The sequence below is a fragment of the Melospiza melodia genome, chromosome 15 (genome assembly GCF_035770615.1).
Source record: "Melospiza melodia melodia isolate bMelMel2 chromosome 15, bMelMel2.pri, whole genome shotgun sequence".
In the NCBI taxonomy this organism is placed as follows: Eukaryota; Metazoa; Chordata; class Aves; order Passeriformes; family Passerellidae; genus Melospiza; species Melospiza melodia.
This window is the reverse complement of record NC_086208.1, coordinates 7,296,842-7,315,528: the sequence shown is the minus strand read 5'-3', so window position 1 is coordinate 7,315,528 and position 18,687 is coordinate 7,296,842. Positions and strand designations below refer to the sequence as shown.

Genomic DNA, 18,687 nt, shown 5'->3' with positions numbered 1-18,687 from the left:
AGAATACTGTATAAATATGTTTGCTTTACTGAGGTTTCTGAAACAAAGGAGTTGGAACAATATTTATTGTTTTATTTTAACTTGCAAGTTAAAATGACTAAATTGAATATGTTTAAAAATACTTCTGGACACATATATAACTACATACAAGGACACAAACCCAAGCTTTATTAGATTAATTTCTTGTTGGGCAAAATGCCTGAAAGGAGCAGGATGAAAGGTGAGGGAAATGTATTTTACTGCTGATGTTCCCTAATGTTCCATAGGCCTAGAGCTGAAAACCAAATGCCACATGCATATAAACTCCAGCAGATGTGACTCTGTGGCTCAGATAAGCAGATCTGTGCTGGGTAAAACTTTATAGATCAGGTGTACATGCCAAATGAAACAACACACACACATATATATGTATGTAAATATATGTATATACATATGTATGTAAATATATGTGTCCTCACTTTCTTCTCATCTGCTGGGAAGTAAATGGAGCTTGTACATGCTATGAAAAACATCTTCTGGAGAAAGAATTATATACATTTTTTTCACAGATTTTTTAAATTCCTTTTCTCAACATTCCTTTTCCTGCCATCTTCTAAGTAATGTTATTCTCTGTATTAAATACAGGAACATGAGAGATAGAGATTGGTGTTGAGAGGATCCTTTAATTGTGCACGTCCAAACTATAGTTACCTAGGGTAACATTGTTCGTCATCATAAATTCCCTCCTATATTCAGGGTACAGTTGTTGCTCACTTTAGTTGCAACTGTGCACTCAAATCAGTGGAGACCAAACCCCAGTGTCTCAAACACCAGGGAAGTTAAGGAGCATGTGGTTATTGATGCTCTGGAAAAATTTGGCTGAGTGATTTGCCTCAGGAGGTCTTTGGCAGAGACAACAACAGACTCCAGATTCTCTAGGGTTGGTTTTGGGTACCTTAGCTGTGAAACTGTCCTGTCTTTTTATTGCTTCACTCATTTCTGCTGTAAACTCTGAACTTCTTAAGCTAATTGACTAATCCTTTAAGCTTCAGTATTAAAATGTATGAGAACTATTAAAAAGTCAGTAGTATTGAACACTATGGATTATATTCTGCAACGTATGATCTATTTTTGTGGTCAGAAAGAGATTTTTTTCAGTGAATCTTTCTTTTAGGATTTGATAACTTGTTTTATTTGGTTTGTGTCCACTGCTGGACTAATAAGTAAAGTTACTGCATGTGTACTGTGGCACAATGACAACATCAGAATGCAGAAGCTTATCTTCAGTCAGTCACAGAGGACTTTGTATTGTGGGAACTTCTGTACAACTGTGTTTTCATTCTTCTAGATGAGCTTCTTTTTCTTTATTCTTAGCTTTTTCCAGAAATTCACAACCCATTTCCATCTCCTTTTCCCTAATCTCTGTTGCTTAATGTTGCTGATAAGGTTTAGATATTCTTAATCAGGAGTTTAAACATTATGAAATTTGAGAAAGTATAATAAAATATTCAGTGGATTCAAAGGTAATGAATAAGAAGGTGATATGAGTGTGGTTAAGAAGTCTTGGAATGATGTGGTTATTAAGAGAAAGGTATTGTTCCTTCAGAGATTGAGAAGATGAATATCTGAACGTAAAACACTACAAATGGAGGCACTAGAAGGCACTGAATGCCCTGGAAGACAGAGCAATGACAGGCAGATTGAAAGGAAAGACAAAACAAATGCGAGTAAATAAGCATAATAAGCAAAATGCTATAGGGTATTTACTTGTATAAATATAATTCTGTAATACAATGCTGTAAATAGTAACAGTAAGAAGTTGGTTTACTAAAATATGCTGCCACAACTAAAGTGGGACTAAAAAGAAATAAACATTTTCTATATCATAGGGAAGAAACTGAAGAATTTCAATTCACATATGTTAATTTTAAGATCCAAAAGAGCCCACTTCAATTTTTGATGAAATTGCTCCCCTCTCCTCCTGGTTTTTGAGGGGCTTGAGGTTTTGCAGAGGTGTTTTGGTTTTTGTTTTTTTTTCCTTTGTATGGCAAATATGTCTGAATATAGAGTATTTCATTCCAGGTTTTGTTGACAAGAATCTTGTTTAACCAGTTTTGTCTGTTTTGTGCTTTGTATGTTTATGTGCATAATCTCCTTTAAACTTTCTGAAGAGACTCATCCACAATTCTTTGAACTATAGTTCTTATATTAACAATGTCTGTTAATGTTTTATATTCAACTTAAATCATTACTTTGTGACCTTCACCTAGTTCTGTTACCATGGTTTAAATTATATAAACTTAGTTAAAATAATTGCCAAAACTTTTCCAACATCCCCAAATAAATAAATGTAAAGGATTTATGAGTGGGCACCAACAGGAGTTATTAACTGATGTTATGTCATAAAGCCTTGAGGATCATGAGTTAACTCAAGTGTTTAAGTGCAGCACCATTACAAACAAGTCACGTGTGGACTGAGGGAAATGGATCCAGAGCACAACCTCTCCCTGACTGGCTTTTTCCTCACTTGTACTTACTACCCCTTCAGTGTCCAGTTTTTCTTCTTTCATCCTCATCACTCTAACCCATTAATTGAATGCTTTTGCAAACAGCTGTCAATTCCTTGTTTTGAGTGTGGGAGCCAGTCCCTGAATTTTCAGTGAAAATATGCATCCCTGCTCATGTAGGCAGCACCCCAGAGATTACCCCTGGCTGCTGGCAAACACTGTAGGACAGTTTAAAGTGTCCTTGTTGTTGCCACTTTCAGTTTTAACCTATGAAGTACAGCAGTTACCATTCAGACTTTATCAACATACATAGTAATTTCACTGTCATTTCAATGCAGTGGTTTTCATATCTTTTACTTCCATGTTTTGGTAGGGAAATGTTTTGCAGAGTATAGTGAGCCATCCCTCATGACAATGTAGAATTGTACCTGTGGTCTGCACATGGTACCCTGCCTGCCAGCTGGGTGGGACTGCAGGAGCACCCTGCCTGTGTGCAGGGGTTCCGTGGCAAAGGACACAGCAATCCCTCTGTGTGTCACCAGTGCCCTGTGTGGCCTGATAGCTGAGCCTTATGTAAGTGTTCAATATATGGACAGGGATCTCTCTCCACCAGGTTCTCCCTAATGGTGTTGCTACAAGGTCTGTCAGAGCTGCATTTCAGTGCTTGTATGCTCTGTGTATGCTCTCCAGTGATCCCCAGGCTTTTTGCTGTCATGTTCATGTGTTTTCCCAAGAGCAGGCCTGGAGGGGAGGTAGAAGGTAATGTGGGGTGCTAGAGAGGACTGACAATGGAGAATACAAGGCAAGAGCTGTGGAGACTTGATACTTCAACTTTCTGTGGTAATATGCTATAGGACATGGCATACGTTGCCAAAAGCTCTTATAATCCAGAAACTTCATTTGTGCCAGTGAAGAAGCTCTGCATGAAATTCTCAGTGCTCTAGGGAAAAATGAATATAAGCTTTTTACTGTCTAAACCCAGCTGTGTAATTTGACTCTTGGAGAAATGTTACTATGTGTGCTTTTTCTTATACAAGATACATCTAAACTGTATGTGTATGGCTTGACTTTGTTTAAACTTCATTATCAAATTGAAGATACTTTTGGATTGTTTTGTCTAGTATCCTCAGGGTGATCCTCCATGCCTTATGTGTGTAGTACAGCTGTGTAGGGTAAACTGATAAGATAGATACTCCTGTGTTTCTTTCCTGAAACAACTTGAAAAGATGTTGAAACAATGTGTACAGTGAAACCACTTTGTGAAGAAAATTCCTTGTAGTCTCCCCAGATTATAAGTAACAAAAGTGTTCACTGTCCAACTCCAATACAGTGCAGCTCTCCATATATACCAAGAGAGTGTTCTACCATCTTGTAAAAGTATGTGTGTGTGAAAGAAAGGAATTTTGTCCTTAACTTGTTAGAGAATTTGCTTTGGCAGGTGTAACCTTTGTAATGATGCCAAGGTCATTAGAGACCTGTGAAGATCTGCTGGCCAAGTGCTGGTCACTCAATCAGCTGGAACTTTAGCAAGGTTTTATTTATATATCCAATTTATTTCCAAGATTTTAGATTAGGTTAATAAAGACAATACTTGCAACTTGCTCCTTACGCTTCTCTACATTTTTCATGTATTCACTTAACTTCTTGCTAACATTCTGAAATATATAGTGAAAAGGAGAGCAAATAATAGTTGAGTTTAATGTTAAGTGTCTGTATCCTAAGATACATACTACAAAAAGCAGGCTGGAGCACATCTCTGCATATGATGGCATCAGTGTAATCCGAACTTAATTTTGAACTTCTTAGGTTAAATAATATATATAGAGAGATGTTACTTCTGTGTTTATATATGTGTATGGATCTCTGGGGTGGGTTGTTGTGTTGTTTGCTTTTGTGCATGTGTGCATCCACGTTTAGGTAAATACTGCTTCCTGTGTTGGGAAAGTAGAGCAAACCATGGTTGATGTAGTGGAATCTCCGGGTCTGATGTGGGTCTACTGCAGTCCTCTCTTACTGTGCAGCCCCGTGTAGGCAGCTGGATGAAAAAGAACAGACAAATCAACATTCCTTTCCCTGAACTCCCCAGCGTGCCTCAGCTGCTTTCACTCAGCTCCAGAAAGGAGAAATGAGACTAAAAGGAGCCACTGGTGGAGTGCTTGCTAATTAGTAAAACTTTGCTGCTTGCAGAAAGCAAAAATTAAAGGAATATATAAATGCTATTGAAATTCCAGTACGTGAAAAAGCATCAACAGAGATTTATTTCAGAGCTTTTAACCAGTCATGTATTTAGAAGAACAAGTTTTTTCAGGATTTTCAAAAGACCAGAACTTGTCAGCCTGCTTATGCTGCCAGTTTTTGTATAATAAGTTCATTGACCCTGTAGACAGTCTGAGTGTTTTCTGAGTTACTGCTTTATCTAATTTGCATGATTTTAAAGCTGCTGCTTGCTAGAAAACAGTCTAGTGAGGGCATTCTTTGTAAATACCCTTTATATAATTTTACTTATTCCTTTTGGGTAAGGAGAGGGGAAGATCAGGAGTGACAATCAAAAATAGTGTCAATGAAAAGTGATTTTCGTGCTTTCATAAAATATTTCACAAAATAGTTTCTGACTAGTTTGATAGGATTTTTTTTGTTCTTACCCAGATAAATATAATTTCACATGCAAAAAAAAATGTTGTGCTTCAGTAATGAATGTGTAATTACTTATTGTTACCAGATAATGTAGAGGCCAACAGTATAAAAGGATTTGAGAAGGATTAGAGAAATTAATGGATGATACATTCATGGAAGAAAACCAGTGAGAGCTGGGAGTGTATAATGATGAATGGCTTGCCTCATAGTTGTTCTTCCTCTTGTTGCCTGCAAGCATCAGCCATGGCCATGAGAGAGAATCCTGGTCTAGATTGATTCCTGTGTTTGTTCTGATGTTCTTGCTGTTGTTTGTGGTCTTGGTGTAGAAGACAGTGGGGCTGCACTTGGAAACCAGATCTTTGTACAGAGTATTGTTTTGTCCCAGCTCCTGAATGCCCAGAAACAAGAACGACCCATTATATCCTGGGTTCTTTTATGTACTTTGGAGGGGATTCTGAATGAAAAGTCAGTGAAGAGAAAGGGTGAAATCCTTCCCGCTCTTTACAGAATTAAATGTTTGACTGCATACTTGGTCTGTGTTACAAGAGTATAGGTAGTATAACAATATAGACAGATAACTTCCACTCATGGCTTCCACAGTAAATGGTAGGGTGTTTTAGAGGGTAAGTGGTAAGGTGATGATTAGCTCTGAAAAGTAACATGCTGCAGACAGCTGTCCTGCAAAAAAAAGTCTAAAATCCAGTGCCTCAAGTTGTGATGTATTGTTCATTATTATAAATTGTGTTTGTGCTATGTATTGATTTGAGTTTCTGAAAAAAAAAAAAAGAAGTGTATATTTTTGAATACAAGTTGAACTTGGTATTCAATACAAGTGGAACCACCACTGTTTATTTAGTGTAAAGATCTCTATATATTATCTGTCATTTACTCTGCAGCCCCACCAGTAGCTGCATGGATCTAGTGTGTTGCATGTTAATGCTTGGAATCATCAGTGGGGTGATGCTACCTAAATTTTGTGTTGTTGTGGAAGACACTCTTCATAAATATGTTCTTCCTTAAAGATGCATATGGCTTTTTCTATCTGTTAAATGTTTTAGTTTACTTGCAATCACCTAAATGGGAATTGGTAATGAAATATTTTAGTGCAATAAAGAGGAAGATGTTAAGGTGACAATATGAGATGACAAGCATGAGACTGTTAAGGTGTCATATGCTACTTTATCTGTTCATATGCCCAAGGAGAAAAAATGCTAAATATTAAAGTCTCTGTTGATATTTTAATGTTGTATCCTAGTTGTATTTGCTGTGATGCCTTATGGAACTCCTGTTGGGAAACAGCATCAATTCTTTTTTTTTTCCTAAACATGACATAATTTGTTTTCACTAGAGTGCTGCTGTCCTTGCAAGTGAAAAAAATGCTGCACAAGAGGAGCGAAATAGTGTAGAAAATCAAGTCAAAGAGCTGATTGAGGAAAATAAACAATTGAAGAGAACACTTACTGAGCTAGAGAGGAAAATTGAGGAGCTGCACAAACAAATTGATAATATGAAAGGAGAAGAAAATTCAGTGAAGGAAAAATTAAAGACATATGAGGTAAGTTAAGCAAACAAGCCCCTTAAGTAGTCTTCCTGTTTGCAATGTGTTCATTGTAGAATAAAAACTGACCAAGAGGAGGATGGACAATGCCATAGGAAAGGGTAAGGAAAACCCTGACTTAGGTAGGAAAAATTTTCCCATCAAAAACCAGAGTAAAACCAAGTCACACCTTGGGACTGGGGAAATCAGTAACAGGCCAGAGTTGACAGCTTTTACTTCTCAGATTAACGTCCTGGCCACTGTTTCTAATTGTATCAAATTGCATCATTGCAGGAAGAGAAGCAACAATTAGAAGAAGCTTTGAAACATGCTGAAAAGGAGGGAAAAGAATTGTTGGTGTTAAAAGCAGCTTTGGAAAGCCAGCTTGAAGATATGCAGGTAAGAACAAGAAGAATTTGGGTAATTTAAATTTTAAATTTTCTGTTTACCTGAGTCACTATTCCTTTCTGTAGAGTTACGTCTCATTCTTTTTGAAGTAGACTTTTTTGTAAAGTTTATGCCTCATTTCAGTGTTCAAATGTGGAATGAAACCATAGCATTCATCAAATTAAAATGGTTTCCTTGATGAAGCTTTTTTTTTCTATTTCCATGGATCTAGCAAAATTTAGGGGAAATGAATTGCCAAATAAATAAACTGCCTCAGGTTTCACAAATCTATTATTTTCAATGATCATGCAACTTATGAAGGTATTTACATGTAAAAGAATAAAAAGCTGTACTTGAATATAAACAAAAATATTGTTAATGGGCACATATCAGGACGTTTGCTTCTCTATTTTTAGGAGCCTGTCTTATTTGCAAATGTTGTATGGAACTGGAATATTTAATCACAAAACCAGAGATATTTTACATGTATCAGTTGGATTTGCAGCCTCTTAAAATCTGAATGAAATCCTCTTTCCACCTTGCTCCTTAGTCCACCCAGTGTCCAGGAAAGGTTATGCTTTCCCTCAGATTAGCCCAGAAATTAAACGTGAGGAATGCATCTGCTTCAAAGATGCATTGGAGAGAGATGTTGGCAGTGTTGTGTATGAGTCAAGACTGGGTGATTCAGGTCACAAGAAAATTCAGATCTATTTATTAATGAGAGGAATGTGTATAAATCTTGAAGCTGTTCTTATTTACCTCATATTTGGTGTCTGCAAAAGCTACAAACCTAATTTTTCTTCTCTGTGATTCATGTTTTACATAAACCAAAGGATTGATTTCAACAGCATCAGTTTAGAATTCTCTTAGTTTTGCTTCTAGAAGCTAAAGTTTCAAGGGATTCTATCAAAGAAGTCAAACTCAAAAGTGAGGTACATGTAAATGGCTAGAGCCACTGTTTAATATTAAATGGATGTTTTCCCCAGTTGTCTTCAATGTACATTTTACATTTCTATTTTGAAAATCTAAAAATGAAACTTGTCTCTAAGTGGATTAAAAGCCCAGGAAAGACTGTGTTAACTAGCATGTTCTCATGGTTCAGTTAACTATGGTAAAAAATAAAAATAATGACAGAAAGAAAATACTTCTATGTCTGTAAAATTTAATGTGCTTCAAGAATATAAGGTTTGAACAATATGGGTGAGTTTTGTTTTCACAAAATGATGTTTTGAAGCTGTTGTAACTTCATGAATAAGTGTTTCCTCTGAAGCTTTTGGTCAGGCTTGGTGTTTGGTTGTCTTAATGTTTACACTTTTTTCATTTTAAATTTGTGTACCTGCCCTCCCTCACTGTTTCTCCTCATTTGCTTGTCTGTATCACTGATAATCTGCACAATCACTGTAGGGTGCATTGCTTATCACTGGCTTGCATTTAGCACACTCCCCTAAGAACTCCCTTCTGTCACAGTCTGACTTGACCTTGCTGTGTAACATGGATCAATGCACCATACACACCTCCTGCATCTTGATTAGCTTTGGGGCAAGATGCTTGAAAAGTGTGGATTTTCTTTCTGTTTGTGCATCCTTCAGGGCATTGTGCCAAATCAGCTGCCTCCAAGCAGGGTCTCCAAATGAAAGAATTCTAGGGAAGGTGACAGGAGAGTCTGTCCTGACGTTTTATTCACAACTTATGTCTAAATTCTGGCACCCTAAATTTAATCCTTTTTCTGGTTCTGCACTCTTGTCCGCCGGATATGAGCACTAACAGACTTCAGGATGTAATCAGTGGGCCTTTTGTTTAGAACAATTCAGCCTTTCTGTCTTTAGAGTTGTTCTAATGAATAATGTTGTGCAGTAGGTTGATTTGGCCCTGTGTTGCCATTTACAATTGAGATGACAAACTGGCACTGTAATAATGTGTATCCCAGTGGAAATGTAATTCCTGACTGGCCCATCTTGCTTTTTTACATAACACAAATTACTTGTAATGGTGGTCTAGTATAAGAAAGACAACGACAATACCAATAGAACTGTAACAGTTACTGGAAACAGCCAAGTCTATTCCTCCTCTATTCTGGATTTCTAGTCAGGAAAGTTAAAGCTGGTATGCACTTAATTGTAACAAACAGTTTGCATTACTGCTTTCATCTAAAATCACCCTCTATATTGAAATTTTGTTTATGGATGCAGAAGTGAGGAGTATTTCTGTAGCATTTTGTGTTGTGCTCTAACCTCTGCTTTAGGGTAGCCACCGCTGTGTGGGGCAGTGTTTCAGGAAATGAAATACATCTCAACATTTTTGTACCACTGAGAAGGGAAATGACCTAATTATTATGCCCTATAACCATAGCATATATGGTACTGTGATATGTTAAAAACTAATAATTATACCAGCATTATGGATGGCAGCATGAAGTAATCTGCGCTTTTTAAATGAAACAACAGAACATAGGATCCTTTCAATGGGTGGAAAAACAGGAAGTTTATCTTTTCATTGTGGTAGATAATGGTAGGCATCTAGAATTAGCATTGCAGAGCATTGTAAGTTGAAATACAGTCTTAATTTTCAGTTTTCAGCTGAGATGAATTACTGATTTTGTAAAGAGAACATTCAACTAGTATTGTTTGGAAAAAATAGAGAAATATCAGAATAATCTTTTAGGTTAGTGTGAAAACAAATTACTCCTTTTCATTTCCCCCTTTTGTTCTCTTTTCATATAATAACACTTTAGCTTCTTCACAAAGTAATTAATTGCAACTAAAGATTGGCTTTAAATTGGCAACTGACAGGCTGTTTGTCTGACTTGCAGTGACATTGTGACAGGCCTGCCAATTCCACTGAAAAGTGCTCCAGGATTTTTGTACATGAAGGGCACTGAAATTAGAGATTTTACTTAAATTGACCATTGAATTGTCCTATAGGGCATCCAGATTTCAAATACTGAAATTCAGTTTAGTATACTGAACAGGCAGATACTGAGGAAACTGCAGCATTTGAATTGTTGATAGCAACATTCCCATGGCATGATGGTTAAGAAAAGAGGTATAAATGGACATTCAGTTGTTTCTAGCATGACATATCAGTGTTTGTCCTGCACTAGCTAGCAAAGTGTAAAACCTGAAAATTGTCTTAATTTTACAGCAGCTGCTGGTGTTACTGTGATAAGTAACATACCTTTAAGGCATTAGAAAAGATGGTCTACATTTCATTACATGTATTTTTTAATCTACTGCAGGAGAACATCCGTTGCATTTCACAGGAACGACAGCAGTTAAGTCAGCAATTAAAAGATGAAACTCAGCAGAAGGAGCAGTTAAAGCAAATAAAGAATGAAATGGAGAATGAAAGATTGCAACTGAATGAGACTGTTGAGAAGTTACAGGAGGAGGTATGAGTTCATGCCCGAGAGGCTGCAGGGATCTGAGTATTTAACAGATAGAACTAAATGAACTGACAAATTACAAAGAATTATGTATTTTTAAATGTGTAAAAGAAAGTAAAATGAAAAGTTTAGTTTTAGCTTCTTTAACCTAGAGGCTCTTACTAAAAGCTTTCAGGGCTGGAACAATGATTGGAACACCACTATTACAAAATGGCATTGTAAACCAGTTCTGTACAAACCAGATCCCAGACCTGAGTTCAGTTCTCATGTACAAGTACAGTGATATTTCAGACTTTTACAGCTGATTCTCAAAATTTCTGCATCAGTTTGATTGTACTATCTGTATGTAAACTCTGCAGCTCATACTGACATACTGAAGTGTGACTGCAGTTCATTGTGTCACTCAGCTGGAAGAACTGCTGACAGACAAAAAGAGAATAGTCTTGCCACACATGCTATTAGAAATTAACTTTACTGTTTTGTGTTTTCCTACTTCTACATAGAAATTAATTTATTTGGGAAAGTTTGATAAATTTTCTGTTTGAAAATACTGAGCTGAATACTGAAGCTGGAGAAAAAAAAACCATTTGTTTTATTAAGCATAACAGAACCTTTTGTATATGTACTTTTTGCCCAGATGTCTGAAATGGTGGAGATCTCAAAAACATCAACTCTGGAGCTTCAGAGCCAGCTTGATGAATACAAGGAGAAAAATCGCAGGGAATTTGTAGATCTGCAGAGGCAATTAAAGGAGAAAAACATTGAGGTAGAAAAATCACGCCTGATGAACATAAGAATGCAAGATGAGGTAATGACTCATAAATTCAGGGAGAAATTCTCAGCTTTGACCTAGAATTCAGTCCAGATAGTTTTCACAATAATGAACGTTTGCTGTCATGCTTTTGTGTACTCTCATGTACATCATAGGAGGCTGATCTCAGCATGCTTTTGGGTTTGATTTTCCATGGTGGTGATCAGCCTGTTATTTCTGCTGGGGTAATGGGGGTTCCTGTTTGGGACAGAAAAATGCAGTGTTTGTCAAATGAATGCACTTTAAGTGAAATGACAAGGATTCTGTTGATGATCTGCTGCTTTTTAATGCCCGCTTCTGAAGGCATTGAGAATTTACAAATATTTTTTGTTAGGGGAAAAAAACCCACCAGTTATTTAGGAAAAACGAACACCCATACAAACATACATTCTCCTCTTCTTTCATATGAGCCAAGGTGGAGCTTTAAATCACAAAGGTTTCTGTGCAAACAACAATTAACCAGTCTTGAGTGTCTTCCTCATAGTATGTAAATTTTGTCATAAAGACAATCCAGTCTTTTAAAAATCTGCATATACCTTCTCTCCAGTTGGAAAAATTATGAGAATACATTCGTCACAGGTGTTTTCTCTGTATGGAATATTTTTGTAGTAGGATTTTTCCAGTTTAGAACTCTTATTTTGCCTTTGTTTTAAATTAAATTTAAAAGAACAACAATAGAAGAAAGAGTAGTTCCTGTATATTGTTGTGTCTTCCTTTTATATTTATTCCATTCAGGGATGGAGAGCCTTTGTAAAGGGATGAAGACTCATGATGAAAAATGAAAGTTAAAACAGTGATTTTGAGAACATAGCTCTTGAGCTGAATGAAGTTGTATGTAGATATCTACACTAATGCATAAATAAAATATGTAAATGTATGTTTACACAGTGTAAGCACACTGTGTTTGCAGTTACGTCAGTATAGGTCATAATCCAAGTTTATTTTCTTGGCGCCATCTGGTGGATAAAACAAAAATTACTGTGAAAAGCCAGTAACTCAATGGAATTCCTGTCATGCTTCCAGCTGTGTGTTTGCAGTGAGTCCCCTTTGCTGCCATCCCTTGTTTAGAGCAAGCACAGTCTTAGTGAATTCCCCTGATCTTATTGCTTCAGCTGCGTCTGATGGAAGAGAACCTGAGGGACCACCAGAGAGCCCAGGACGAGGCAATAACAAAAACTCAGTTACTGGAACAGACTGTGAAGAGCTTGGAGTATGAACTGGAAGCCAAAAACCACTTAAAAGATGATCGGGCAAGACAAATCAAACTAATGGAGGTAAGACATTTCTTAAGGGTTTGTTTCTTTTTTAAATAGATAAAAATAATTTTGTTTCACATTAATTTTGCTTGGAAGGAATCTACATAGCTTCATGTTTTTGAAAATCCTTGTAGTATGACTGCAGGAATGAATATGGTGTATTTTAAAGGTAATTTGTTAGCATATCTACTGTAACATGATATGTTCTAAATTAAAATTTTCTCTCATACTTTTAATTAACTTATTTTTAATTAATTTTATCTAGTGCTTATCATACAGATTTGCATGATTTTCATTTCTAGGCCCATCATTCAGAACTTCAAAAGTATTTAAAGGTGTAAGTTTTGTTTAGCCTTTGATATCAGTTCATTTCAGGAGTCTGAATAACATTGTGCCTCTAACTTTTTACTTGTTCATAACTGTTCAGTTCAACTAGGCTGTCATTTGACTTTCATAAACAAACATCTCTATGTCATTGTACTCAGATAAAAAGAAATTTGTCTTCCAAATGTATAATGTAATGCAGACACTAAAAAAAACTCTAGAAATATTACAGAGTTTATCTTATATTCTTGAAATTGTTGAGAGTGATTTAAAAAAAGGAAACAAAACACTTATTTTACTTCTGTCAGACAAATTCACTCTAAAGCCTTATCTACCTTTTGCTGTGTGTTTTAAGACACATTTCAGTTTTCAAGCTTAGTCTTTCAGACACTTTGGGTCCTTGCAGTTTAAGGAAGAATGCCCTGATAGCAATCTGAAGAGGATGGAAATAGTGTGCTGAGGTTGCTTTTCTTTGTTCCACTTAGGACAAGTTGTCTCACCTGGAACTTGAGCTTGATGAAGAAAAGAACAATTCGGATTTGTTGTCTGAGAGAATCAGCAGGTGCAGAGAACAGGTACTTGAACAAGTTTTGCAGCTTTTGCTTAATGATTCTATGAACAAGTGTTGTTAGGATCACAATCAATATTGATCAACTAAATAATTATTAGCAATATGATTTATATGCTATACTTGAGCAGAGTATGTAAATCCAAAAAACCCAAGGTTCACAAAAATGCTGAAATATGCTCCCTCCACATCATCACAAACCATTTTTTCCTGTTATTCTAACTGGAAAACAGACACAGGATTATATATAAAGACTGAAGACTAGTAATGCTGTTCTGGAGTCTCTTATATTGAAAGATCACTACTTCAATCATGCTGAAAAGTAATTCAGCATAATAGACTCTTAATTTCAAAGAAGAAAGAGGAGGAGCTTCAGGAAATTGGAATTATTTAAAATCAGCTGAACTAAGAACGCTAGCCAGTTTCAACACAGAGGAAATTTTATTTTCATTACAAGTGTAAAAACTGATTAACATATAAGAACATGTAACATATAACAACTGGAAAATATTTTCTACATAAAAGCATCAGTCTTTTGTTCCAGAAACGTAATATAAGTTGATAGCCCAGAAAGAGGAGAAGAAGGATTTATTAATGAGGTTGTTTCTCATGGGGCAGAAAACTTAAAGTAATACTTGCCAAGCTAAGTCAGAACTATCATAGTAACTCAAACAAGTAACAAAAAGGTTTTTGCCTCTATAAGAAGTTGTGGAGACTGTATGATGAGGCCTCAGTGAAGATAAAAAGTAATCCAGGTATGCCCTGTCAAATAAAGGAACATTTTACCTCTGTCTTCAGTAAAGCCCATGAAAGTGCAGGTGGGGGTAATTGGTGTGAGTTCATTGGAAATGAGACCATTGAGTTGCAAATTACCAAGTCTTAGGAGAATTAGGAGTTCATTTGTTTGAAGACAGAGGCCTTAATAATGTTATTCAAGATTTCTGAAAAAGCTGAAATAAGAAATTGTAGGTCCTATAACAAAGATTTATAATAAACAAGTAAAGTAGAATAGAGGGCCTAATTACTGCAAAAGTAGCCAGACATGCATGGCTGAGTAGTCAGGATCATGCAAATGTTGTAATAGTTCATAGAAAAAAATACAATGATGTGGCTGTCTTGGAATATCATGGTCCAGATAATGTTCTTTGCCTTATTTTTGCTTTCTGAAAGATGTGAAACTGATGCATAACTCCTTACAGCATATCTGCTGCTGTAACTCTACATGAAGTACTACAGCTCACAGTAATTCCTGGAAGCTCAGGGGACAATTAGCATTGAGGTACCCACAATAATCTGTTCTGTTCTCATTTCTCTTTCTCCAGGAAAAAAAAAACCAACAACTACTGACATTCTTTTGAATAGCTGTAGATTCAGAGGGAGAAGAGAAAGTAAAATCTTAGTTTCTGTGTCTTTTCAATGAAATTGTGTGTTCCACTGAGACAGCTGGAGAGTATAAAGTGAGGTGGAGCTCAGCTTTCTCTCACACATCCTTGAAGCACCAAGGCACCATTACTTCTTTGTTTGAACTCGGGCTACTGAGACTCTATTTGATTGTAATAAAAACTTTCTGCTATTGTTCTGTTGATATTGTTCAGACTCAGAGTCAGTGGGTGAAATAGAATATAAAGGACCTGTAATAATGTGGGGTCATGCTGTTGTGAAATCAGGAAGCCTTTAATACTACAGTCTGTGCCTGTGTTGTAAACCTGGGATAAAAGTACTTTAGTGATAGCTGCCATGGAAGTTAATTTGCTAACTGAATGGAAACCTAAAATACAGTTTGGTGACTGAAATGTTACATAATGGGTAAAAGACATGTTTATTTTGAGGTCTGGAATTTCTCATTTCACACATGAGTTATAAAGGTTGCTTTGTTTTGATTTTATGCCAGAATGACTAAGTAGTCAAATTACTAAAGAGTATTTCAGGGTCTGCTAAGCATTCATAATGACATGAGAAATTATAATGGATTTATTTTGGTAATATCTGTATTCCTCTATATTTTAAAAACTATTATTATAAATATATTATTTTAACATACTGATAATGAACTAAAATACTGAAATTTCCAGTAAAAACAAATTTAAACAACTGGTTCTATTTTACATAAAGCTGAATGTTTGAATAAACATTGGCAAGAATAATGGTTCACATTTCACTTGCCATGAAATGTTATTCTTTCTTAATTTAAACACCCTTTTGAATTTGAATGGCTGCATGACACACTGTTCTCATCTCCTTTTGCCTTGTTCTAAGAAGTACCACAGCAGAGTGGAAACAGAAAAAAATGTTTGGGAAAAGTGGGTCAAATCCTATTAGCTTTTAAATGCTAATGTATTAGTAAATCTAGACAGACCAAAATGCTCAAATCACACTAACACAGACACAAATAGAAAGCTAGAGCACTCAGCTGCTCTTTGAGTCTAAAGAGGCCCTTGGACAGGGACAAGCATGGGGAACAGGGGCAACCAAAATTATATTTTAATAAGTGATTTTTTTCTATGAACAAGTGAAATGAAGTATCTCTTGCCATATTGACTTTCCAAACATAATTGAAAAATCATCATGATACCCTCAATAATTCTTGTGTTCTGTGACAATGCAAGCAAGAGTCTATTGACCTTAGAGTTGTTTCCAGTAAGTGTGCAAAATGGACTTATTAGTTTTCATGACAATTTTAGAATAAATAGATAGGGATAAAATTACACTGATCCGTATAATCTACTTCCTTTTGGTAAAGTGTTCCCTGTGGAGAGCTGTTCTTTAGTTGGCACTGGCTGTGGGTAGCAAAGAAATGAAAATCTGCATATGAAGGTTGCTTTTCAATTTTGAAGCATCAAAGGGGTTTTTTTTAGTTTTAACTCTCTTCTTGATTAATCATTGGGGTTTTTGGTCACATACTTGGAAATTGTTTAAGGTATCTATTATATACATATATATGTATTACACACACTACTTGGGAATTAACAGGAAACATTGGCTGTAAACCTGTGAGATGGTAAACAATACTGATGGCATCTGCATTATTATTAGAAATCAAATTGCTTTCACTGTTGTGAATTCAACAGCTGCTTTTAATCCTAAAGATGGCACAAAATGATAAAGCTCTGTAAAATCTGATACAGTTGCTTTTCTCTTGTTAGCATTCTTCAAATCCAGCTGTGATAAGTGTTGCCTTAAGCTGCAGAAATAGTTTATTCTTTTAACACAGTTATGAGATATTAGCCATAGGAAGGGTAGAACATGGAACATGAAGTCCCACATGGTACATACACAGAGTATGGCCATGAAACTGGTACATCTCACTGCTGTGAAATAAGTGGAACTTCAGGCACATTTTGTCACACAACTCTTTTTCTCCTTTGTGCATGTTAATTATGTGTTTTAAAACTGTTTAACTGTTGAAAAACAGAAGAAGATAGAATTTTTGCTGGAGGAAATATAAACTGTTTTATCTGCTGCCCTTTTAATAAGCTCTTGTAGATATTTGTATGTAACTTACTGATCCTAATCAGACCTAGATCTTTTTCTCTCCCCCGCTACCTTTCTGTGAGGTTGCAAGAGTTGTCCAACAACTGTAGCAGTCATCTTGGAAATATAATAATTGTCCTCTAAATAATTCCTTAGTTTGAATCTTGGGAAGGCTGCACAAATTTGTTACAGCCTCTGAGCACAGTAAGAGCACAGTGGAACCTCAGAGTGGTCCATTAAGCAAGTTCCTACATAAAACAAAACCCCTTTCTTCAGTTAACAGCTACATTTTTAATTAGTCCTTCATTTTACCAAAAATTTAGCTGTATTTTTCCCTGTGTCTGTCTTGCTAAAGCAATTACAGCAGAATAAATTCTATGTAATCCCTCACATTATAACTTTTTTCATATATTTCATTAAAAAATACAGCTATTATACACATGTGATTCTAATTTGTGTCTATAAAGTAATACTTTACTAGATAATATTTTACTATATAACATATAAAACATTGTTATTATTAGACTTCCATGTGACAATGAGAGCTTTTAAGAAATCACCCAGCTGTTGAGAACACAGCCACGTGCTGCCATTGGTATTCCAGGAGCTGTTATGACCTCAGTTTTCAGGAATGCCTTCTACTACTCTGTCCCCATCCTGTGACATAACATATGCAATTGCATGTGCTGATGCCCTTATTTGTATTCATATATCAATTTACAAGCTCCAGAAAAAGTGCAAATTACTTCCTTTAACCATAATTAACTAAAAATGTATCTTTTAATATTATGTTATGGTTAAAAAAATAAGGCCTAGGGCAAATTTTCATCTGCTGTACTTGTTTAACCTTCACATTCTTAACATTGCTTTTGGATTGCTTTATGCAAGAATTCCCAATGACATTTGAAAGTCCTTTACTGAGAGAAATCTGTAACTGAGAGTTGCTTAACTGGGATGGTGTGTTCATGCAAGTTCATGTGTAACTGATGCAAAGCAGGAGAGAGTGCTGTGGCCACTGAAATCTTTATCAGTCTGTTTTTTTGCAGGGCCAGTAACTGATACAGATATTCACTGTGTTCCCCAGAGGATATCTATCATAAAATGCCCTGTACAGTGTAAACCACAAATGCTGTGGTAGCATTTGCTGTGCCTGTAAAAGTATCTTTAGAGATTTGCAGGGAGTCTCAGAAAGATTGGAAGCAAGATAAGTATTTCCAAAGCCATAAAAACTTTGTTCTTCAGCACCAAAGTTTCAGTAGCAGCTCTTAGGTAGCTTGGAGTTTTTCTCTGAGCTCAATTTTTTTTCCAGTCAAATCCAATAGTGAGGTAAAACAAACTAATTTTGCATTCTTATCTTGAGTCTGTATTGATTAGGTAGCTTTTTAACATCTTTACACATGGAGAATATATCTTCCTTGTGGTTGTTGAATATGGAGCAGAAATACTAACAGAAAGTGTAGAAAAAGTTGTCTTTCAACAAAACAAGCAAAACCCAACCCCTCTCCAAATCTAGAAGTTGGTGCCCCTCCAGTACAACAGACATGAAATTGACTGAAGGAGGGGAGCAATGTTTGTATCCATCATCCAGCAGAGTGTTGAAGAAGATATTTTACTACTCCCATACGTACAGAAAACTGCAGTTCTCTGTGGAGTGTTTCACTGAGTTCTGGGCACTTGTGTGCAGGTACCAGGTTGTGTTTAATAAAGTGAAACTTCACTTAGACAAGTCAGCAGCTTAAAAGTAAGGTACCATTTCAGAGGTTTAGACTTAGGTATGAAGAAAACAACTGAAAAGATGTTTGAAGAGGGATGTGATATTCCAGACCTCAGT

General features: G+C 36.0%; 1 protein-coding gene across 4 annotated transcripts in view; it reads left to right on the top strand.

Moving 5' to 3' along the window:
* CGNL1 (cingulin like 1) overlaps positions 1–18,687 on the top strand; it is a 54,650-nt gene that overhangs the window by 29,771 nt on the left and 6,192 nt on the right. For all 4 annotated transcript variants that reach the window (XM_063169602.1, XM_063169604.1, XM_063169603.1 and 1 more), the window contains exons 9-14: positions 6,469–6,675; positions 6,952–7,056; positions 10,280–10,432; positions 11,064–11,234; positions 12,350–12,511; positions 13,303–13,392. In XM_063169602.1, the coding sequence (XP_063025672.1) occupies positions 6,469–6,675; positions 6,952–7,056; positions 10,280–10,432; positions 11,064–11,234; positions 12,350–12,511; positions 13,303–13,392 (888 nt within the window). The remainder of the gene's footprint in view (positions 1–6,468; positions 6,676–6,951; positions 7,057–10,279; positions 10,433–11,063; positions 11,235–12,349; positions 12,512–13,302; positions 13,393–18,687) is intronic.